Source organism: Somniosus microcephalus, chromosome 1, assembly GCF_052327205.1.
Source record: "Somniosus microcephalus isolate GS21.2 chromosome 1, FLI_Smic_1.0, whole genome shotgun sequence".
Taxonomy (NCBI): domain Eukaryota; kingdom Metazoa; phylum Chordata; class Chondrichthyes; order Squaliformes; family Somniosidae; genus Somniosus; species Somniosus microcephalus.
Window position 1 is genome coordinate 230255033 of NC_140987.1, and position 19576 is coordinate 230274608.

The following is a 19576-nucleotide window of genomic DNA, read 5'->3' on the forward strand; positions in this document are numbered from 1 at the left end:
GCTCTTGGGTGAGGTACTGGAAGACTGAAAGTGCCAAAAAAAAAACTTACTCCAGTGCCTTTAGAAGAAAGAAAATGGGAGGGGTGGTAAAGTACATGTATGTACTACACCCCAGCAAAAATAGCAGATATTTTGTCAATTTTTATGCACTGGTTCTATCAAGTTACATGCAGGGTTAATATTGGCTGTGTTGTCAACATAATTCTATTAACTAGATTTGTTCTTCCCTTGTACTTGAGAAAATCAAAAGTAAATAAATAAAAATAACTAAGAATGTTAATTCTGCTTTCAGCAATACACCTACTACACTGAAGTAGAATGGTTAAGATAGTATTTCAAGACATGTCCCATGTGATGGAAATTTATTGTCTAATTGAACCAAAATTGAACATTAAAACAATTTAGATGCAAAGTTATACTTAGAAAAAATGTTCCAGTACATTTATGCTGGAGTAAAAGACAAAAAGCTTAATAGAACACGATTTTCTGCTGAGTATATTAGACAGAAAGAAAGGTAGAAGGTAGTGCCGTTCATGACCTCAGGATGTCCCAAAGCTGATGAAATGTTTTTGAATTGTAGGCTGTAATTTTAATATCCAAGAAAGGGTGGGTTTGGGGCAGGTGGAAAGTTAAAAATTTTAAAATTTCATATCCGCATCCAACCCAACCACTTCCGGTTTTAATGTCAGCGGGTCGGCGGGTCAGGTGACCAATCAGGAGACACCCCCTGCGCGATTGCTGACTCCCCCAACCTCCTGATCTCATTCCGACCACCACAATCTCCCCCCAACCTCCAGGATCTTCCCCGACCTCCACAAACTTCCCTGGCTTCCATGATCTTCCCTGACCTCCACGATTTCCCCCCCCCCCCCACCACCCCTGCCTCAATCTCTCCCTGATCTCACCCCTGACCGCCGTGATCTCCCGCTGCCCGGGAACTCAACCCCTGCCCCACAATCTCCTCCCCCTCCTCCACCTCATCTCCGCTCCTCAGCTGCAGACTTGTGCTGCAAGCTTTCCCTGCTGACAAGCAACCAGCCTGTCAATCAAACTGACAGTCGGTGGGAAGCCTACCGAAAAAATATAAAAGATGTCCTGCTGTTAATTTCAGCAGGACATCTGGGAAACCTGTACTTCCGGGTTTTCAAGCCAATTAGCTATCAGAACTAAGGACCCTCCTTAATGCAGTATCAAGCTCAGGGCTGTCAATATCAGCGAAACATTTATGATCAAAACAGTTGGCACGACTAGATATTTTTAAATGCAGATGAGCTAGCTGATAGGTATGACATGGAACTGTGTGAAGTTCTTATACAGTAATCATAGAATGATACAGCACAAAAGGAGGCCATATGGCCCATTGTGTCTATGTTCATGTTTTGAAACATTTTAAAAAAAGAACTAAAGAAATTAAGGGCCTGCCTATCAAATGTGCAGGAGGAATTCAGCAATTGTATGTTGTGATTATACAGATTTATGGAGTTTCGCATTATGGGTGGTGAATTTGAATATGGCTGGTGAAACAATCTTCTATTTATTTTTGACAAGATTTTCAATTTGCCATGTGTTTTGCTGATTAATGATTTGCTTTTACAAAATCTGAATGCAGAAGAAAGAACAGCAGCACTTCCAATTTTCGGGTTAATGTCTGTAATAATACCACATACAGGAATGCAGTATAAATGCATTAGGTATTTGCATTCACCAACCGTAAGTTCTATCCTCATAACAGTTATAAATCGTAGTGTGAAAAGTGGTGTCACACTGTAACTGAGGCCACCTTATTGTACACTTTCAGTTTGTTCAAATATTTCCTTTCATCTTCCATTTTAAAATTGTAGGGTAAATTGCAAGAAGGCATTTAATAAAGTCTCATATAAGAGACTGTTATCTAAAGTAGAAGCGCATGGAATGGAAGTCAAATTATTGACCTGGTTTGGAAATTGGCTGAGCGGCAAGAGACAGAGAGTAGGGATAATGGGTATGTGCTCAAATTGGCAGGATGTGACTAGTGGTGTCCCCCAGGGATCTGTATTGGAGCCTCAACTATTCACAATATTTATTAATGACTTAGATGATGGCCTAGAAAGTCATATATCCAAATTTGCCGATGACACAAAGGTAGCCAGCATTGTAGACAATGTGGATGAAAGCATGAAATTATAAAAGAATATTGATTGATTAAGTGAATGGGCAAAACTGTGGCAAATGGATTTCAATGCAAGCAAATGTGAGGTCATCTACTTTGGAACTAAAAAGGATAGAACAGGGTACTTTTTAAATGGTGAAAAGCTAAAAAACAGTGGATGTCAAAAGAGACTTGGGGGTCCACGTACATGGATCATTAAAATGTCATGAACAGGTACTGAAAATAATCAAAAAGGCTAATGGAATTCTGGCCTTTATATCAAGAGGACTAGAATCCAGGGGGGTATTAGTCATTCTTCCGCTGTACAAAGCCCTGGTTAGACCACACCTGGAGTTCTGAGGGCAGTTCTGGGCACCACATGTTAGGAAGGATATATTGGCCTTGGAGGGAGTGCAGCGTAGGTTTACCAGAATGATACCCGGACTTCAATGGTTAAATTACGAGGAGAGATTACACAAACTAGGGTTGTATTCCCTAGAATTTAGAAGGTTAAGGGGTGATCTGATTGAAGTTTACAAGATATTACGGGGAACAGATAGGTTAGATAGAGAGAAACTATTTCTGCTGGTTCGAGATTCTTAGATTAGGGGGCATAGTCTAAAAATTAGATCCAGATCTTTCAGGAGTGAAATTCAGAAACACTTCTACAGACAAAGGGTGGTAGAAGTTTGGAACTCTCTTCCACAAACAGCAATTGATGCTAGATCAATTGTTAATTTTAAATCTGAGATTGATAGCTTTTTGTTACCCAAAGATATTAAGGGATCGGGGCCAAAGGTGGGTATATGGAGTTAGGTCGCAGATCAGCCATGATCTCATTGAATGGTGGAACAGGCTCGAGGGGCTTTCTCCTGTTCCTATGTTCCTAACCACAGAAATAATTTCATGGGTTACAAAGTATACTTACTTGTGCAGGCCATTGCAGGTGGATCATTGTCTCTTCTGAAGTAGTTTTCCATACAACGACATGAAACTGATCCCTTTTCATAGGTATAACTGTAAGGAGGACACTTGCTGCAGGACGAGCTGTATGGTGAGGCCTTAAAAAATCCTGGTTGACAAACTGCAGAAATTAAAACAAAAGACAAGCATTTCAATGAACTGCACCATACCGCTATCCAAAATAAAAATTGCAATATTACCTTTTAGACGAACTAATTTGAGAACATAGAATCCATTCCATTTGGAATAGCTTCTACTAATGGTGTAAATACTCTGCAACCAATTCACTGCATTGTTGCTGTCAGTTTACATAGTAGTGGCTGTACTTCAAAGCAATTCATTTCTGAGTCCCTAGATAAAAGGAAGTTCTTTCTTTACAATAATTGTTTCACAGTTGTGTGGATATTTACTTCTGTGTACAAAACAAACAGGTGGCAGTGAGAGCGTGTGAGAAAAAAACTTAGATTTGTGTAGCACCTTTCACTCCCTCAGGATGTCCCAAAGCGCTTCACAGCCAATGAAATACCTTTGAAACTTAGTTACTTTTGTAATATGTACATGTGCTAGACTTTCATTATAATTCAATAGAATTCTTTGAAGAAATAACAGAAAGGGTGGATAAGGGTAATGCAGTAGACATAACGGGCTCGATTTTAATTCCCGAGGCGGGTTGGAGTCGGGTTGTGTGGTGGGCGGGTTTGGGAGCCGCTTCCAGCGGGAACAGCTGCAGAATTGTGATTTTTATTAAACGAGCTTGTTAATTTCAAGGAGGCGCGCTGGCCAATCCAATGAGTGGAATCGGGTCGGCTGGCCGCCTCTGATGACGTCATAATAGCAACTGTGTTTAAAGCTGAAATCCAGCCTGAGCCTTTCTCTTATGGTTTCCTGCATTTGATTTAAACGCTATGACTTCTTCCAGAGGCAAGACAGCTCCTCGTTTTAATGATGAGTCCCTCCAAGTTCTTGTGGATGCTGTCAGAGGGCGCAGGGAGATTCTCTTCCTTCCTGATGGTCGGAGGAAGCCTCCTCAGCAGACCAAGGCAGCGTGGCTGCGCATTGCTCAGGAGTTGAGCGCAAGGTCCATTTATGCACGGTTATGGATCCAGTGCCGATAAAGGTTTGATGATCTTGTGAGAACATCAAAAGTGAGTATCCCATCTCACTTGCCTTCAATCTGTTTCCCTTCTCTTCTCATTAACCAGCATTCTGCGTTGTAAGCCTCCTCCTCCATATACCACCTTACTTTTACTTCCTTTGCACCCTTTCCTATCCATCTCTGTCTCTGCACTGAATCAATTCAGCATCCTGCCTATGCACCCCTTAGACTCGCTGTCACTGTTATGCAGTGACAACAACTAACAACGCACAGGGAGCTACCTTCCTCTTGGCACCTTACCCCATCTTTGTCTCACTCAAAGCTTCTATGATAGGGATTAATCACATTCACTCCATCACTGTGGCTGAAACATCGCTTGTGACCCTCCTTTTAGGAAAAGGTAGCCTACAATAAGAGGGAGAGAGCACTGACTGGAGGAGGAACACATACCCTAGCAACATTGACCAGTGCTGAGGAGGCAGCAAACGAGATTGTTGGAGGTGGCGAGGACCTGGAAGTGGGCACACTAGAGGAAGCTGGTGACATAATAGAGTTTCATCCCTCTCAGAAAGCAATGGAATATGATGTTCATAGAGAATCACTTTGTATCATCTGCTCAAAAGAATGTGTCTGCTAAATCAATATCAGCTGTCTAAATCAAGCCTTTACTCTCCCACAGGACTATCGAGCGCCCCCCTCCCCACAATCCAGGACGAAGACCCGGACATTTCCTCAGAGGAACCTGAAGCCTCTGAGGGAGCAGTGTCACCAGGACTCAGCGCACCCAGCACCAGCGCAGCAACGCACACCTCGGTGGGGCCCTCGCGAGTTAGTATAGTGTTGCCACCTGGTCTATCAGAGCACACACATGAGCATCAGCAGATGGTGGAGACAGCGGCAGCAGTGGAGAGTTCTCGGCGGAGGTTACAGGGCTCTCCTAGCTCTGCTGAGCTGCATGCACACGTTTTGCCTCTGGGGCCATCCAGAAAAAGAGCGGGTCGTGAAATACAGGAACAAGTGCAGGTGTCTCAGGAAGGGTTTAGCTCCAGGGTTAGTGCGAGTGTGGAGAAAATGGAGGAGTCTATCTCTTAACATCAGCACTACCGTGGTGGAGACAATGGCACATGAATGCACCACCATGAATAGGATGGCAACCTCTGTGGAAAGGATGGCTACGGTCATGGAGGAAATAAGACACCAGAGTCAGGAAAACATGGTGACTGTTCAGAATAGAATGACATCTCTGGAGGACCGATGGGCAGCTATTGAGCAGAGAGACCAGAGCTTCATGGACGTCCTTTAGAGGACGACTGCCAGTGCAGATACGGGTCCTCATGGTCCCCCTGAAGTGCAGCAAGGTGCTCTCCTGCCACTTGCCAGCACTGAGATGCGGCTGACCCATGAGAGGGAATTTGTTGGCAGGACAGAAGGAAGTGTGGGCTCCTCTCAAAGCGCTCACATGACCATGCCACTGCGGAGCCCTCGGTCAGAGACCCACATTGCAGAGACAACTTAGATGGCCGTTTCAGCCCCTGCACAGCCGCAGGAAGAGCAGACTGTTGAAGAGACCTCCCAGGCTCCCAAACCCAGAGAATGCCTGCCAAAGGCGCCTAAGCAGATGCAGCATCCTAGTCAGCAAGGTGCCTCTACATCTGCTGAAGCCACAGGGGAAGCACCACGTTGAAGCATGCGTAAGAGAAAGATTAAGCACCTATAGTCAAAAGGGGAGTCACTTGGGTGATGTTTCTTTTTTTTCTGACTCTTGCTGGTATTTTATCCTTTTGTCATGAGTTAAAGAAAAATTATGTCAAACAGTTGATTGTGTGGCCTATGTGTTATGGGAAATGGTGAAACGCATTGAGGGCTCAGGACGACTTGCAATTGTAATGCTGATGGTAAAAGTAATAGGAGATAATAGGGTATAGTAGAGATGAAGTTTGACGTTGGACAAGTGTCGCCTGCAATTACAGATCCATATGGCATCCACCTATGGTTGAAGAGTAATCTTATGCTAGCGTGGCTTGGCAGTGTGCATACCCTGGTTGACGGGCAGCAGTTAACTGGAGGGATGCTGCAGTGGTCACAACAGGGCATGCAAGTCTCCCCTCGTCCTCCTCCTACGCCCTCCTCTTCCCAGAAAGATCTGCGCTGAGCCAAGCGATTGCTGCTTCCTCGATTATGAGGACCAGGATGAGCGGGCATAAATGTTTCCCATCCTCTTGCTATAGATTTCATTTGAGGCAACAATCTTGCAAGCGCACAGTTGAAGTGGCCTGAAACTATTCCATTCATGTCACACTGCAGACGGGTGTCAGCTTGAACAGTCAGAAGGTCAGTAGACGTGCAAAATCTTATCCCATACAAACAACAGCAAAGTTGTTGCATTTGAATGTCAGCCATGTTTCAGGGGCACTTTTAAAGCGCTCCACCAATGAATACAAATAATTGTGGGGTACCGCAGGGATCGGTCCTTGGACCCCAGCTATTCACAATATATATTAATGATGATCTAGACGAGAGGACTAGATGTAATATCTCCAAGTTTGCAGACGACACAAAGCTGGGTGGGCGTGTGTGCTGTGAGGAGGATGCCGAGAAACTCCAATATGACTTGGACAGGTTGGGTGATTGGGCAGATGCATGGCAGATGCAGTATAATGTGGATAAATATGAAGTTATCGACTTTGGTGGCAAAAACAGGAAGGCAGATTATTATCTGAATGGCAATAGATTGGGAGAAGGGGAAGTGCAACGAGACCTGGGTGTCCTTGTGCACCAATCGCTGAAGGTAAGCATGCAGGTGCAGCAGGCGGTTAAGAAAGCAAATGATATGTTAGCCTTCATAGCGAGAGGATTCGAGTACAGGAGCAAGGATGTCTTGCTTCAGTTGTACAGGTCCTTGGTGAGACCACACCTTGAGTATTGTGTGCAGTTTTGGTCGCCTTATCTGAGGAAGGATGTTCTTGCCATGGAGGGAGTGCAGCGAAGATTCACCAGACTAATGCCTAGGATGGCAGGAATGACGTATGAGGAGAGAGTGGGTCGATTGGGCTTATATTCGCTGGCATTTAGAAGAATGCGAGGGGATCTCATTGAAACTTATAAAATTCTAACAGGACTAGACTAGATGCAGGAAGGATGTTCCCGATGGCGGGGGAGTCCAGAACCAGGGGCCACAGTCTAAAGATAAGGGGTAAGCCATTTAGGACAGAGATGAGGAGGAATTTCTTCACCCAGAGAGTGGTGAACCTGTGGAATTCTCTACCACAGAAGGCAGTTGAGGCCAATTCATTAAATATATTCAAGAAGGAGTTAGATATATTTCTTAAGGCTAAAGGGATCAAGGGATATGGGGAGAAAGCAGGGACAGGGTTCTGAATTTGGATGATCAGCCATGATCGCATTAAATGGCGGAGCAAGGTTCGAGGGGCCTATTCCTGCTCCTACCTTCTATGTTTCTATGTTTCTATGTCCTCCAGCAACTCGTCTCCTTAAACCTGGCCTGTTCCTGACAAGTCAGGAAGCAGGAGCCAGAAGCAGGAAAATGGGAAACCAGTATGAAAATAGGTTTAGCAAGGCAGTTAACAGACTGTTAACTGCCTTAACTACCTGTCCCACCGGTTGGAGACGGGTCTGTTTGGGAGCGGCTAAACAGAAACTCACAAAAATCGGGTGGGGGTGGGGTGGAGATGGGTTGGGTGTCTGAAGCCATTTTTCTCGATTTTCCCAATAGACCCGCCTCCATTCCTGCCTCCTCAGGGCTATTAAAATCGAGCCCAAATCATTTGGATTTTCAAAAGGCCTTTGATAAGATACCGCATGGTAGACTCAGGACTAAGGTCAGAACATGTGGAATCAGGGAACAAGTAGCAGAATGGATAGCAAGCTGGCTATAAAACAGAAAACAGAGAGTAAGGGTTAAAGGTAGTTACTGCGACTGGTGGGAAAAGGTGGGAAGTGGTGTTCCACAAGGTTCAATGCTGAGACCACTTTTTGGACTCAGGAATCTGAAGTACAATTTCAAAACTTGCGTATGATACCAAATTGAGGGATGTAGTTAAAACTGAGGAGCACTGCGACAAAATACAGGAAGACATTAATAAACTTGCAGAATGGGCATATAATTGTCAAATCAACTTCAATATAGATAAGTGCGAGGTGGTACATTTTGGTAGGAAGAATAAGGAGGCCACATACTCCTGGGAAAGTAAGGGGGAAAATTTCGGTTGATCTGCACCTCCTGTTAGCGCCATAAGAGGGTGCTAACGGGGTGCAAAGCAACTAGCGCCTGGTCGCGGCACCGCTAACACTTCCCGCAAAATTCAGCGGGAGGTTAGCGGCGGCTGTAACCATTAGCGCCCCACGGCGCTGCGCCACCAGCTATGATGTCATCGCCATGCACAGCGCCCCGCTCGCGCCCCGGCTGCGATCTTTGGTAGCGCCCTCTGACTTACCGCCGGATGCTATGTCCGACAGGGTCAAGAGGGCCTAACTGTGGCCGGGGTGGCGTAAATTAAAGGGAAGGTGCCGGGCAGCCATTTGTATTGCTGGCCGCCTGCCAGCACCTGCCCGCTTTGCCGTCCCCGGCTTTCTGTGCAGCCCCCCCGCGGAGTGCCGGCTACGCTCCGTGAGCCTGGCACTTCTCTTGAGTGCTGGGCTCTGTTGCCAGCACTCTGATCCCTGGTCGCACTGTGCTAGGCCTCTCCCTTTTAATAAGGGGAGAAAGGCCTGCAGTACTGTGGCGCTGCGGCATGTAGCACCGCGATATTCACTCACAGCGCCCCAAGAGGGAGGTGGGGCGCTTCCAGTAGTGCCCCGCCTCCCTCTTGGGATGCTACCGGTGAACTTCGAGCGTGGGGCTGCTAACTTTTTCTGGGCGCTAAAAGTAGCACCCCAGCGAAGTTGTCGCCCCAAAGGGGGCGCAACCCAATTTTTCCCCCTAAATGTCTAAATGGAGTAATGGAGCAGAGGGAGCTGAGGGTACAGATACATAAAAGTAGTGAAGCATGTTAATAAGGCCTAAAAAAAAAACAACCCACTGGGATTCATTTCTAGAGGGATAGAATTGAAAAGCAGAAAATTTATGTTAAACTTATAAACCTTGGTTAGACCACACTTGAAGTATTGTGAACAGTTCTGGTCTCCATAGTATAAAAAGAATATAGAGGCACTGGAGAAGGTGCAATAGAGATTTACTAGAATGATTCAAGAACTGAGAGGTTATACCTATCAGGAAAGATTGAGCAGGCTGGGGCTCTTTTCTCTCGAAAAGAAAAGACTGAGGGGTAACCTGATGGAGATCTTTAAGATTATGAAAGGGTTTGTTAGGGTAGAAATAGAGAAAATGTTTCCACTTGTGGGGGAGACCAGAACTAGGGGCCATAAATAGGAGAAGCTAGATAAACACATGAGGGAGAAAGGAATAGGATATGTTGTTGGGGTTAGATGAAGAAGGGTAGAAGGGGGCTTGTCTCGAGCATAAACACTGGCATGGACCTGTGAGAATGGCTTTTTCCTGTGCTGTAAATACTATGTAATGCTATGTAAATGTCTCACAAGTTTCAAGAATAGAAATCCCTCTATTTCTCATCAAATTCCCCTTGATTTTCCCAAAACACGTGCTAATGCAGTCGGAAGGATGAATAACCTATTCCCAGGCTTGTAAGCAAACCATCCCAGTCACAATGCTGTCTCCAATTTCCATCCCCCTATTAGACACCTGCTGGCATCTGCTTGATGCTTTCTATAGCAGTGTGGCTAAGATCAGGAACTTCGAAGAATCTGCACCATTCTATGGTCATCCTCTAAGTGCCACAACATCACAACACCACAAATAAATTGAAACTGAATTTTAGAGAAAGAGCTGCTAAGACTTCAATTCTCCAGACTCAGCAAAGAGCTGCTCCTCTGACATCAGTTATTACTTTACTCCTTGACCTGCAAGTCTGGCCTATGGAGACTCCCACAGAGAATAATTAAATATCTCAAACTTACATTAACCTAATCAGCGATGGTGTAGTAACTTGTTGATGAGGTGGACCAGTTGTTGGATCTCAGTTTTTCTCAACTGGGAAGCTCTTCTGAGGAAATAGATCTAATGTTCTTGTTTTATTAATCTAGTACTGTTTCACAGTTCATGGAAGCTCTAAGTTAAGTCATACCAAGATCATCTTGCTGGTTTCACCTAATTATTCCTCAGGCTTTCTCGGAATGTTATTCAGTGAGTTTAGTCTGTATACATCTATCTCTGACAGCATTAGCTTCACCCCAGTCTTCTCAGCAAAGGCTGCACAGTCCAGACTCTTATCAAAGCACTGCTTGGCATTCATCTTTACCATATTTATACCCTATTTACTTTAGCACAACTTCTGATAACAAAATGAATGTGCAGCATCAACGGTTTTTCATTCAGTGACCTGTAGGACCTCTGCAGCCACTAGGGAAGTTAATGGATCAGCAAAAGCTTGTCAACAGTGACTTTAAAATAAGTGTGCATGCACAGTTGTCTAAATGTGTACCTGGTGCTATGGAAATCATCCCGTAACATAAAGGGGATACATTTCTGCTGTGAGCCACAGCTACCATTGAGTAACTGGTAGATTGTATTTTAGTGATGGACCAAACCCTAATGTTACATCAGTTAAAAGGTGTCTCAAAAATCAGGGATCGCTTCAACCACAGAATATTAACCTAGAGTGAAAAGAAATGATTTGGAATTCAAAATGATGAGGGGTTTTGTTAAGGTAAACTAAATGGGGGACAAGTTGAGTGAGTGGGCAAATACATGGCAGATGCAGTATAACGTGGATACATGTGAAGTTATCCACTTCTGTAGAAAAAACAGAAAGGCAGAGTATTATTTAAATGGTGATAGATTGGGTAATGTTGATGTACAAAGGGACTTGGGTATCCTTGTACACCAGTCACTGAAAGCAAACATGCAGGTGCAGCAAGCAGTTGGGAGGGCAAATGGTATGTTGGCCTTCATTGCAAGAGGATTTGAGCACAGGAGCAAGGATGTCTTACTACAGTTGTACAGGGCCTTGGTGAGACCACACCTGGAGTACTGTGTGAAGTTTTGGTCTCCTTACCTAAGAAAGGATGGCCTAGAAATTCAGTGCCCTTAGCACCGATTTTGCGGCGCTAGAGGGCCTAGCGCTGCAATTGGCGCCGGTTCCTAAATTGCCTGGGGCCCTTCCGCGGCGGTAGACCGGTAGCGCTGCGCCGGCACCGATGACGTCATCGGTGTGCGCAGCGTCCCGGTTGCCGTGGTAACCCGGCCCCAAGCCGAAATTCAGTTGCGGCCGCCTCGCCAGTGGCAGCCGCAACTAAGACTCCGGCAAACGAGTGCTGCCGGAGTCTGCGCCGGCGCTTTAAGGAGGCGCGGCGGCCGGCCGCTTTCCCGCCAGCCGCCTGCCCGCAGCTCCCTCCCCGGACTTCTCCCCCCCCCCCGGAACAGATGCAAGCCCGGCACTTGTCCGAGGTGCCGGGCTCATTTTTGAGGAGATTTGCGCGGGCCGCGGCCGGGTGCAGGCAGCTCCTCCTTAACGGAAGGAGGAGGCCTGCACTTCCCCAGCCTGCCGCACCGCATCGGGTGCCACAGCGCCGGAATTGCGGCGCGAAACGGCAGTTAGCACCCTTTTCCAGGCGCTAAGACCCTTCAGTAGCGCCGGCAGCCGTTTGGGCGCGGCGCCACTGAATTTTTGGCGCGCGCAGGGGACTTAGCGCCGGCACTAATTTCCGGCGCTAAAGCCCTGGCTAAGCCAAAACCCAATTTCTAGGCCGAAGTACTTGCCACAGAGGAAGTGCAGCGAAGGTTCACCAGACTGATTCCTGGGACGGCAGGACTGTCGTATGAGGAGAGATTGGGTCGACTAGGCTTGTATTCACTAGAGTTTAGAAGAATGAGAGGGGATCTCATTGAAACATATTAAATTCTGACAGGGCTAGACAGACTGGATGCAGAGAGGATGTTTCCCCTGGCTGGGGGGTCGAGAACAAGGGGTTACAGTCTCAGGATACGGGGTAGGACATTTAGGACTGAGATGAGGAGAAATTGCTTCACTCAGAGGGTGGTGAACCTGTGGAATTCTCTACCACAGAAGGCTGTGGAGGCCAAGTTACTGAATATATTTAAGAAGGGGATAGATAGATTTCTAGATACAAAAGGAATCAAGGGGTATGGGGAGAGAGCGGGAATATGGTATTGAGATAGAGGATCAGGCATGATCATATTGAATGGTGGAACAGGCTCGAAGGGCCGAATGGCCTACTCCTGCTCCTATTTTTCTATGTTTCTAAAATTACTTCCACTGGTTGGTGAGTTGGTAACTAGGGGGCGTTCAATTTAAGATCATATCCGGAAAACTCCTTTATCCAAATACATGTGCAGCAATTAACACAATTAATCAAAATCTACTGAGCAGCCTTGAATCATACAGTCCTTTCCAGTCACTGTCCAAACTCTTTCCACAAATCTAGATTCTTGCTTGTGATCGCTATCCATTGACTTCTGCTGGAAAATGCATGGGAGAATAAGGAAAGAATCTCAGCTACAATGTTGTTGCACAGAGAGCCCGCCGACCGTCACAGTTTGAGTCACGTATTGAATGACCACCTGGGTGAGCTAGCAGCACCCAGAGAACTGTACCCCAGCGAGTGCCATCACCGTTGATGGGTAACGGGAGTAAAACCAACATCTATGGGCAAAAAGATGAACTCTAAATTGATCAATATTTTTACGTTTACTAAAATTAAAAGGAAAAAATTGGCTTGTACTCTTAGTTGACATTTTTCTTTCTACGCAGCAGATTTTGTTCTTCTCGGCTGTAGCCTCAGGGTTTGAGAATATATAAATTTCAAGAACTTGTAACACTTCACAAAAAAGTGTGAAATGCAACATTTAATTTTTTGCATGGAGTTAGGAAGTCTTGAATTCAAATCCAGAACGATGTGGAATAAATTAATGTCAGAGTTACTTCAAGCAAGTACTTATTACATTCATTCCTTTTAGCACTTGAGACTTTGTTTTGGTACAAAATAGCAACATCACTATTTTCTTGCTAACTCTTTTTGCACAGTTCACACCTCTTGCCCTACTTGTAGTATACTGTTTAACAAACACTGGGGGAATACATTCCTCTGTGTGCAATGTTAAAGAAAACTTACTCCACTCAACGGTCGTTAAAAAAACCAATGGCAGATCAGTGAAAGATTTTTTCTTTAACTTTATGCAGAGAAGAAAATATACCCCAGTTTGTATGAGGCACTGGTAGGAATGTGGAGTGTTAGCTGGGGAAAATTTTTACTGAGTCTGTCTAGCTTTAAAAAAGATGAATGCACGTAACAAGTACAAAGTACTGTGACAGGCCTGTAAGATATAATGGAAAATTCGGTAGGTTAGCGTCTGCAGAGGGCGATAATGGGGCGCTGATGCAGTAGCGCTGGGGCGAGGCGAATCCAGTGCCGCACGGCAAATTCATCCCGTTCCCCCACCCCCTTGTTTGTGCCGTTGATACGAGGTACCGCCGGGGAGATGGTGATATCAGTCCCGATCTGGAAAATTCATTGTCGCCTCGACCAGACAGCGACAGGGGTGACAGAACTCTGCCACCTCCTCCAAACAGACCTCCAGTCTCACACCAGGATGACTTAAACCCCAGATCTCTTTTGCTCACCACATGTCCATCATACCATCCCTGTGTCATGCCATATCACAACGTCCTCCTGGGCGCAAAGGTGAAATGAGCGAGACCAACAAAATATTGCAAACTCCATTAATAAATTTATGCATAAACATATCACAAATATCACATTCATTCTAATAACTAATGACCCTTGTGCCTGCCATAGTTGAATAGCTGTCATTGTGTGCAAGGCATGAGATGTGGCTGTGAGTGTTGGTAGGTAAAGATTGTTGGTGGGTGAGTGCTGGGGGTGTGGTACTTTGGGCAGTGTATGAAGCTTGTGGTACAGATGGTGGTATGTAACATTTGTTGAAGCATTCAATCACCCTGACCACCCGACTAAGGTGGATCTGCCATGAGCACACCTGCTTCAGTCCTCCGGCTCCTTCTCCTTGTTGTGTTTCTCCTTGCTGAGGCAGCTGCACAGCCAGCAGTGCTGAGAATGAGGTGCTGCAGTATCAATGAACCTCCCCTTTAAGTACTGGGAAAAGCCTGTGGCAATGATGAGTTGCGATTAGACTGCACCCGATATTGGTCCACCCTTTGAGTGTAACACCACTGAGCTAGGCCTTTAAGACTTGATTTAGCGCCGCAATCATTTCTTTGAGCAGTGAGAATAAATTTTGCGTGCAGTCTAAAGCTTTAGCGCCTGGCGCTAATTCTCAAACTTTTCTAAAGATACCGCCCATTCCTGGGCTATAATAAATTTCTAGCCCATGATGCTCAAAAACTATAGAGCAGATTGTCAAATATCTCAGGATAAAATTTCACTAACTAGAGCTTCTATTATCTGAATGTTTGGCCACAGATGCATAAGGCCACAAATACAAGGCAAAGTGACGAATTATTTCCACATTGAGCACATTCCCTTTGCTTAAATCTGTCATTGGTAAAGTATTGAATTCTGTGCTGTGTGTCCAGAGAGAAGGATGGGGACTTTCTCAACAAGGATTAACAACTTAGCATCAGAAATGCTATGTGACAAATCCAGCACTTACTGATTACTGTCTGTTGTCACTCACCAAGCCTTGTAGCCAAAATCCATAGACGCACAGGGTACATCTTGGCTATGTGCATTTAGCAGCTGTGCTATTTGGCACGGCCTTCATTTAAATTGATTTTGAATGAGGGAAAAAAATATTAAACTAATGACAAATTCAATACAGTCCGTTAAATCAGTTCATTTAAATTGCGACAATGCCTGCCTCCATGTTTTTATCGCATGTGTGTTCAAATAAAGCTAATTTGAAAGAGCTGTTCACCCATTAAAACAAAAAGTCTGTGATCAGTTTCTGTAGTGTGGAGTGGTCTGACTTTTCATTAAGTAACCCAAATTGGTTCTCCTATACACCCTAGCACAAAAACTAATTTATATTGAACAAGTCTGTTATGAGCTATCTCTTGAGTATACTTACAATAGATAGATCTGAATCCACTTTTGCCTGAAGGTTCACAGTCAAAACCTATTCAGATCAATATTAACTTGTTTTAAAGGCAGGACTGTTCAGTCTTTGGCTGCAAGCCTCTTTTTTGCAAATATATAAAAGGGAAAAGCCATCTGCTGCCCTCTGCCTCACATTAAGATGAGTCCACGGTGGTGAATTAAACCACAGTACTTCAAAACTGACCTGTGACTAAGAATAGTCTTCCAAGCTCATTATTTTTTAATTATAATCCTAAGGGGAAAATGAATCTCTATATTAAATTCAATGTCAGTAACATGTACACTTTAAGAGATGTATTTTGATGAGTTACTAAATTAGAAATAGCTCAGCCATTTAGGTTCATTCCTGAGGTCATTTAATTAGACCTCATTTCTTTTATACCACGTTCCTGGCAATGCTCCATATTCACTGTTACTCTGTCAATACAGTCTTTGGCACTGTCGAGGAACGTCCATGATTCAGGTCATTTATCAGATTGTCTAAGGTACAGTGTGCACCAAATGCACTACAGGAGATCTGAAACTAAAGCAGGCAGATGCAGTACAATTACAGAATGTTGCCAGTACAGGAATGACACAACTTGTACAGTATAATGTTTTGGTCATAGGATACACACTTGACCGACTATGACAAAAATCCTGTTCTTCAGTTTAGCATGAGATTGATATGGTATGGAAAAGACAGGTTTCCCCAAAACACATTCAGTACCAAGTAATGCTGAAAATTACAGAAATATTGCATCTAACTCATCATCTGAATTCCAATAACTCATAAAAGTAAAGATAGAAAACAGGAACAAGCCAAGTTGCAGTCTTAAGATAGCACTGGGATCAAAGGCCATATTAATCTCAAACTGCACCACTGGAACTTGCAATAATTATCCAGTATAAGTGCTTGAATGAATCAACCCTGTAAAGTTATTATGAAAGCCTTGTCCTACTGTTGCGAGTCATGCAATCAGATCATGTAATTCCCATTGAAAAAATGTCATTTTTGATGCATTGTGCTACTTGTACAATACTGAAGGGAGAGTGGTATGTGAAATATCACATTCTATTAAAAAAATGGAGACACCTCAAGCTCGATTTTAATTCCCGAGGCGGGTTGGAGTCGGGTTGCGTGGTGGGCGGGTTCGGGAGCCGCTTCCGGCGGGAACAGCTACAGAGTTGCGATTTGTATTAAAGTACCTTGTTAATTTCATGGAGGCGCGCTGGCCGGTCCAATGAGTGGGATCGGGTCGGCTGGCTGCCTCTGATGACATCATAATAGCAGCTGTTTTTAAAGCATAAGTAATAATTATACTTTGAATGGAGGAAAGCTGGGTGATGTGGAAGAGCAGAGGGATTTGGAGGTTCAGCTTCACAAGAGATTAAAAGCAGCACCTCAAGTGGATAAGACCATAAAAAAGCTAATGGAATACTGGATTTTATGGCAAGAGGTATAGAATATGAAAGCTGAGATATAATGGGGAATATATAAAACCTTAGTAAGACCACAGCTGGAGTAGTGTGTGTGGTTTTGGGTGCCACACTATAGAAAGGATGTTGAGGCAATAGAATGGGTACAGCACAGATTCACTCGGGTGCTGCCTGGTATGAGGAAATACAAATACAAAATGAAGCGTAAATTAGGGTTCCTTTTGTTAGTACAGATGTGATCATGGGGCAATTTGATAGAGGGGTTTAAAACTGTGAAGGAATGGAACCAAGTAGATAGAAACAGACTGTTTCCAGGGATTGATGGGTCTATAAAAATGGGACATTGATAGAAGATTAAATATAAGAGATTTAGGTGAAAACAATGGCTATGGAATGCACTACCAGAGTTAGTGATTGAAGCAGATACCATGACAACATTGAAGAACAGTGGTTGAAAGCAAGGGAAATAAAGAGACCTGGGAACATGGCCTGCACATAGGATTAAGGCTACTGCTCATGTTAAAGATAAACACCAACACAGACTAGTTGGGGCGAACATCCTGTTCCATATTGTAATTTGTATCACTTTTCTTTCATTTTCTTTCCCAACTGAAAGAAGTTGTTGGATATCCAGTGGCCAGTGCCAATGGCCAAACAGCAGTCCTGTTTAAATCAGGCTCTCACTCTGCTTGGGAAGATCATTTTGATCCTGCAGAGAGTTCTAACTGGATGCTAAGCTAAGAACTGACAAAAAAAATTGTTTGGGATGGATCTTTGAATCTTTAAGGAAATGAGAGAGGAAATAGATGAAGCTCTGGTTAATATCTGTAGGAGCTTCATAAACACATGGGGGGAGAAATTCAGTTGGTTGCGCCACCTGTTAGCACCTTAAGAGGGCGCTAAGTGAGTCGCAAGCCAACTGGCACCCGGGCGCGGCACTGCCCATGCCTCCTGCTAAATTCCGCGGGACGTTAGTGGTGGCACTAACCGTTAGCGCTGCGCCGCTGCCGATGACGTCATCGGTGTGTGCAGCGCCTCGCTGACGCCCCGGCCGCGATATTCGGCAGCGCCCCCTGATTTACCGCCGGACGCTATGTCCGACGGGTTCAGGGGGGCCTACCTGCGGCTGGGGAGGCGCAAATTACAGGCGAGGTGTGGGGTGGCCATTTTTGTTGTTGACCACCTGCCAGCACCTGCCTGCGTTCCCATCCCCGGCCTCCTGAACCCCACCCCCCACGGAGTGCCGGCTGCGCTCCAAGAGCCCGGCACTTCTCTTCGGTGCCGGGCTCTTTTGCCTGCACTCCCGATCCTTGGGGGCCCAGCTGGGCCCCAGATCGCGCTGCACAAGGCCCCTCCCCTTTAAGAAGGGGAGGAAGGCCTGCAATACCGCAGCACGACGTGCCGCAGCGTGTGGCGCTGCAGCACGTAGCGCCACGATATTCACTCGCAGCGCCCCAAGAGGGATGCGGGGCGCCTCCAGTAGCGCCGTGCTTCCCTTTGGGGCGCAACCACTCAATTTCCGGTGCGAGGGCACGAGTGTTTCCGGGGCGCTACTTTTAGCGCCCTGGCGAGGCTGGCGCCCCAAACGGGGCTATACTCAATTTCTCCCCCCTGTCTGAGCACTGAAGAATAGTAAATATTTATCTCAATATTCAAAAAAGGAGCAAGGTAGGAACCTAACTATTATATACCAGTTGGTCTAACATTTGCACTGGGAAAATGCTTGATAGCATTGTACAACATATTTTCAATGCTCACATAAAGAGCATAGGGGCGATGAGGGCCAGTTAGCAAGGATTTAGAAGTAATCACTAATGTGTTGGAATTCTTTGAGGAAGTAACTAAATCAGTGGATAACAGCCATCCAGTGGACCTAATTTACTTGGAAATTCAAATGCCATTTTATAAAGTTCCACATGTGATCCTTTTGAAGAAAATTAAAGCCCATCCAGTAGAATGCGGAACTGCAGAAGGTAATGATAATGATAAAAAGCTGTCCAGAGACCGTGACTCACAGAGGTCCACAGAGATTTGTAATAATGCATATTGTAATATTAAACAGCAAAAGTATTGATAATAAAGAGGTGATTTCTTTTGGAAAGATGGAGAAGAACCTGGGTGCGATTGTTAATCACTCGCTGAAAGCTTCCAGTCAACAAGAAACTCTTATCAGCAAAGCTAATAAAATACCGATTACATGTATGGAGTATTTGACTATAAGACTAAACAAGTTCTTCAAACCTAGAACACTTCTCTGATTAAACAATATTTCAAAGGACTTGGAGGAGACTACTTGTAACAATAATGTATTATATATCTAATTTATTACTTGTGTTTTATCTAAAATTTTACTGTCAACCTTGCTCCTGTAGGAAAGCCCAGTATAGTACCTTTACAAACAAAGCAAACTACGCAGGTATGAGGGGCGAGTTAGCTAAGGTAGATTGGGAAACTACATTAAAAGCTATGACGGTAGAGAAGCAATGGCTAGCATTTAAAGAATTAAAACATAATTTATAACAAATATACATTCCTTTAAGGCACAAAAACCCCACAGGAAAAGTGGTCCAACCGTGGCTAACAAGAGAAGTTAAAGATAGATTTGATCAAAGGAAGAGTCTTACAATGTTGCCAAAAAGAGTAGTAAGCCTGGGAGGATTTTAGAATTCAGCAAAGGAGGACCAAGAAATTGATAAAGAAAGGGAAAATAGAATATAAGAGTAAACTAGTGAGAGGCATAAAAACAGACTGTAAAAGTTTCTATAGGTACCTAAAAAGGAAAAGATTAGTGAAAGTAAATGTGAGTCTCTTACAGGCTGAGACAGGAGAAATTATAATGG

The 19576-nt window shown here is 44.7% G+C and overlaps 1 protein-coding gene across 1 annotated transcript in view; it reads right to left on the reverse strand.

Annotated features, from left to right (window-relative positions):
* The window catches only part of epha5 (EPH receptor A5), a 496258-nt gene that overhangs the window by 239799 nt on the left and 236883 nt on the right, over positions 1 to 19576 (reverse strand). The window contains exon 4 of the mRNA XM_085991135.1: positions 3057 to 3212. Coding sequence (XP_085847261.1) covers positions 3057 to 3212 — 156 coding nt within the window. The remainder of the gene's footprint in view (positions 1 to 3056; positions 3213 to 19576) is intronic.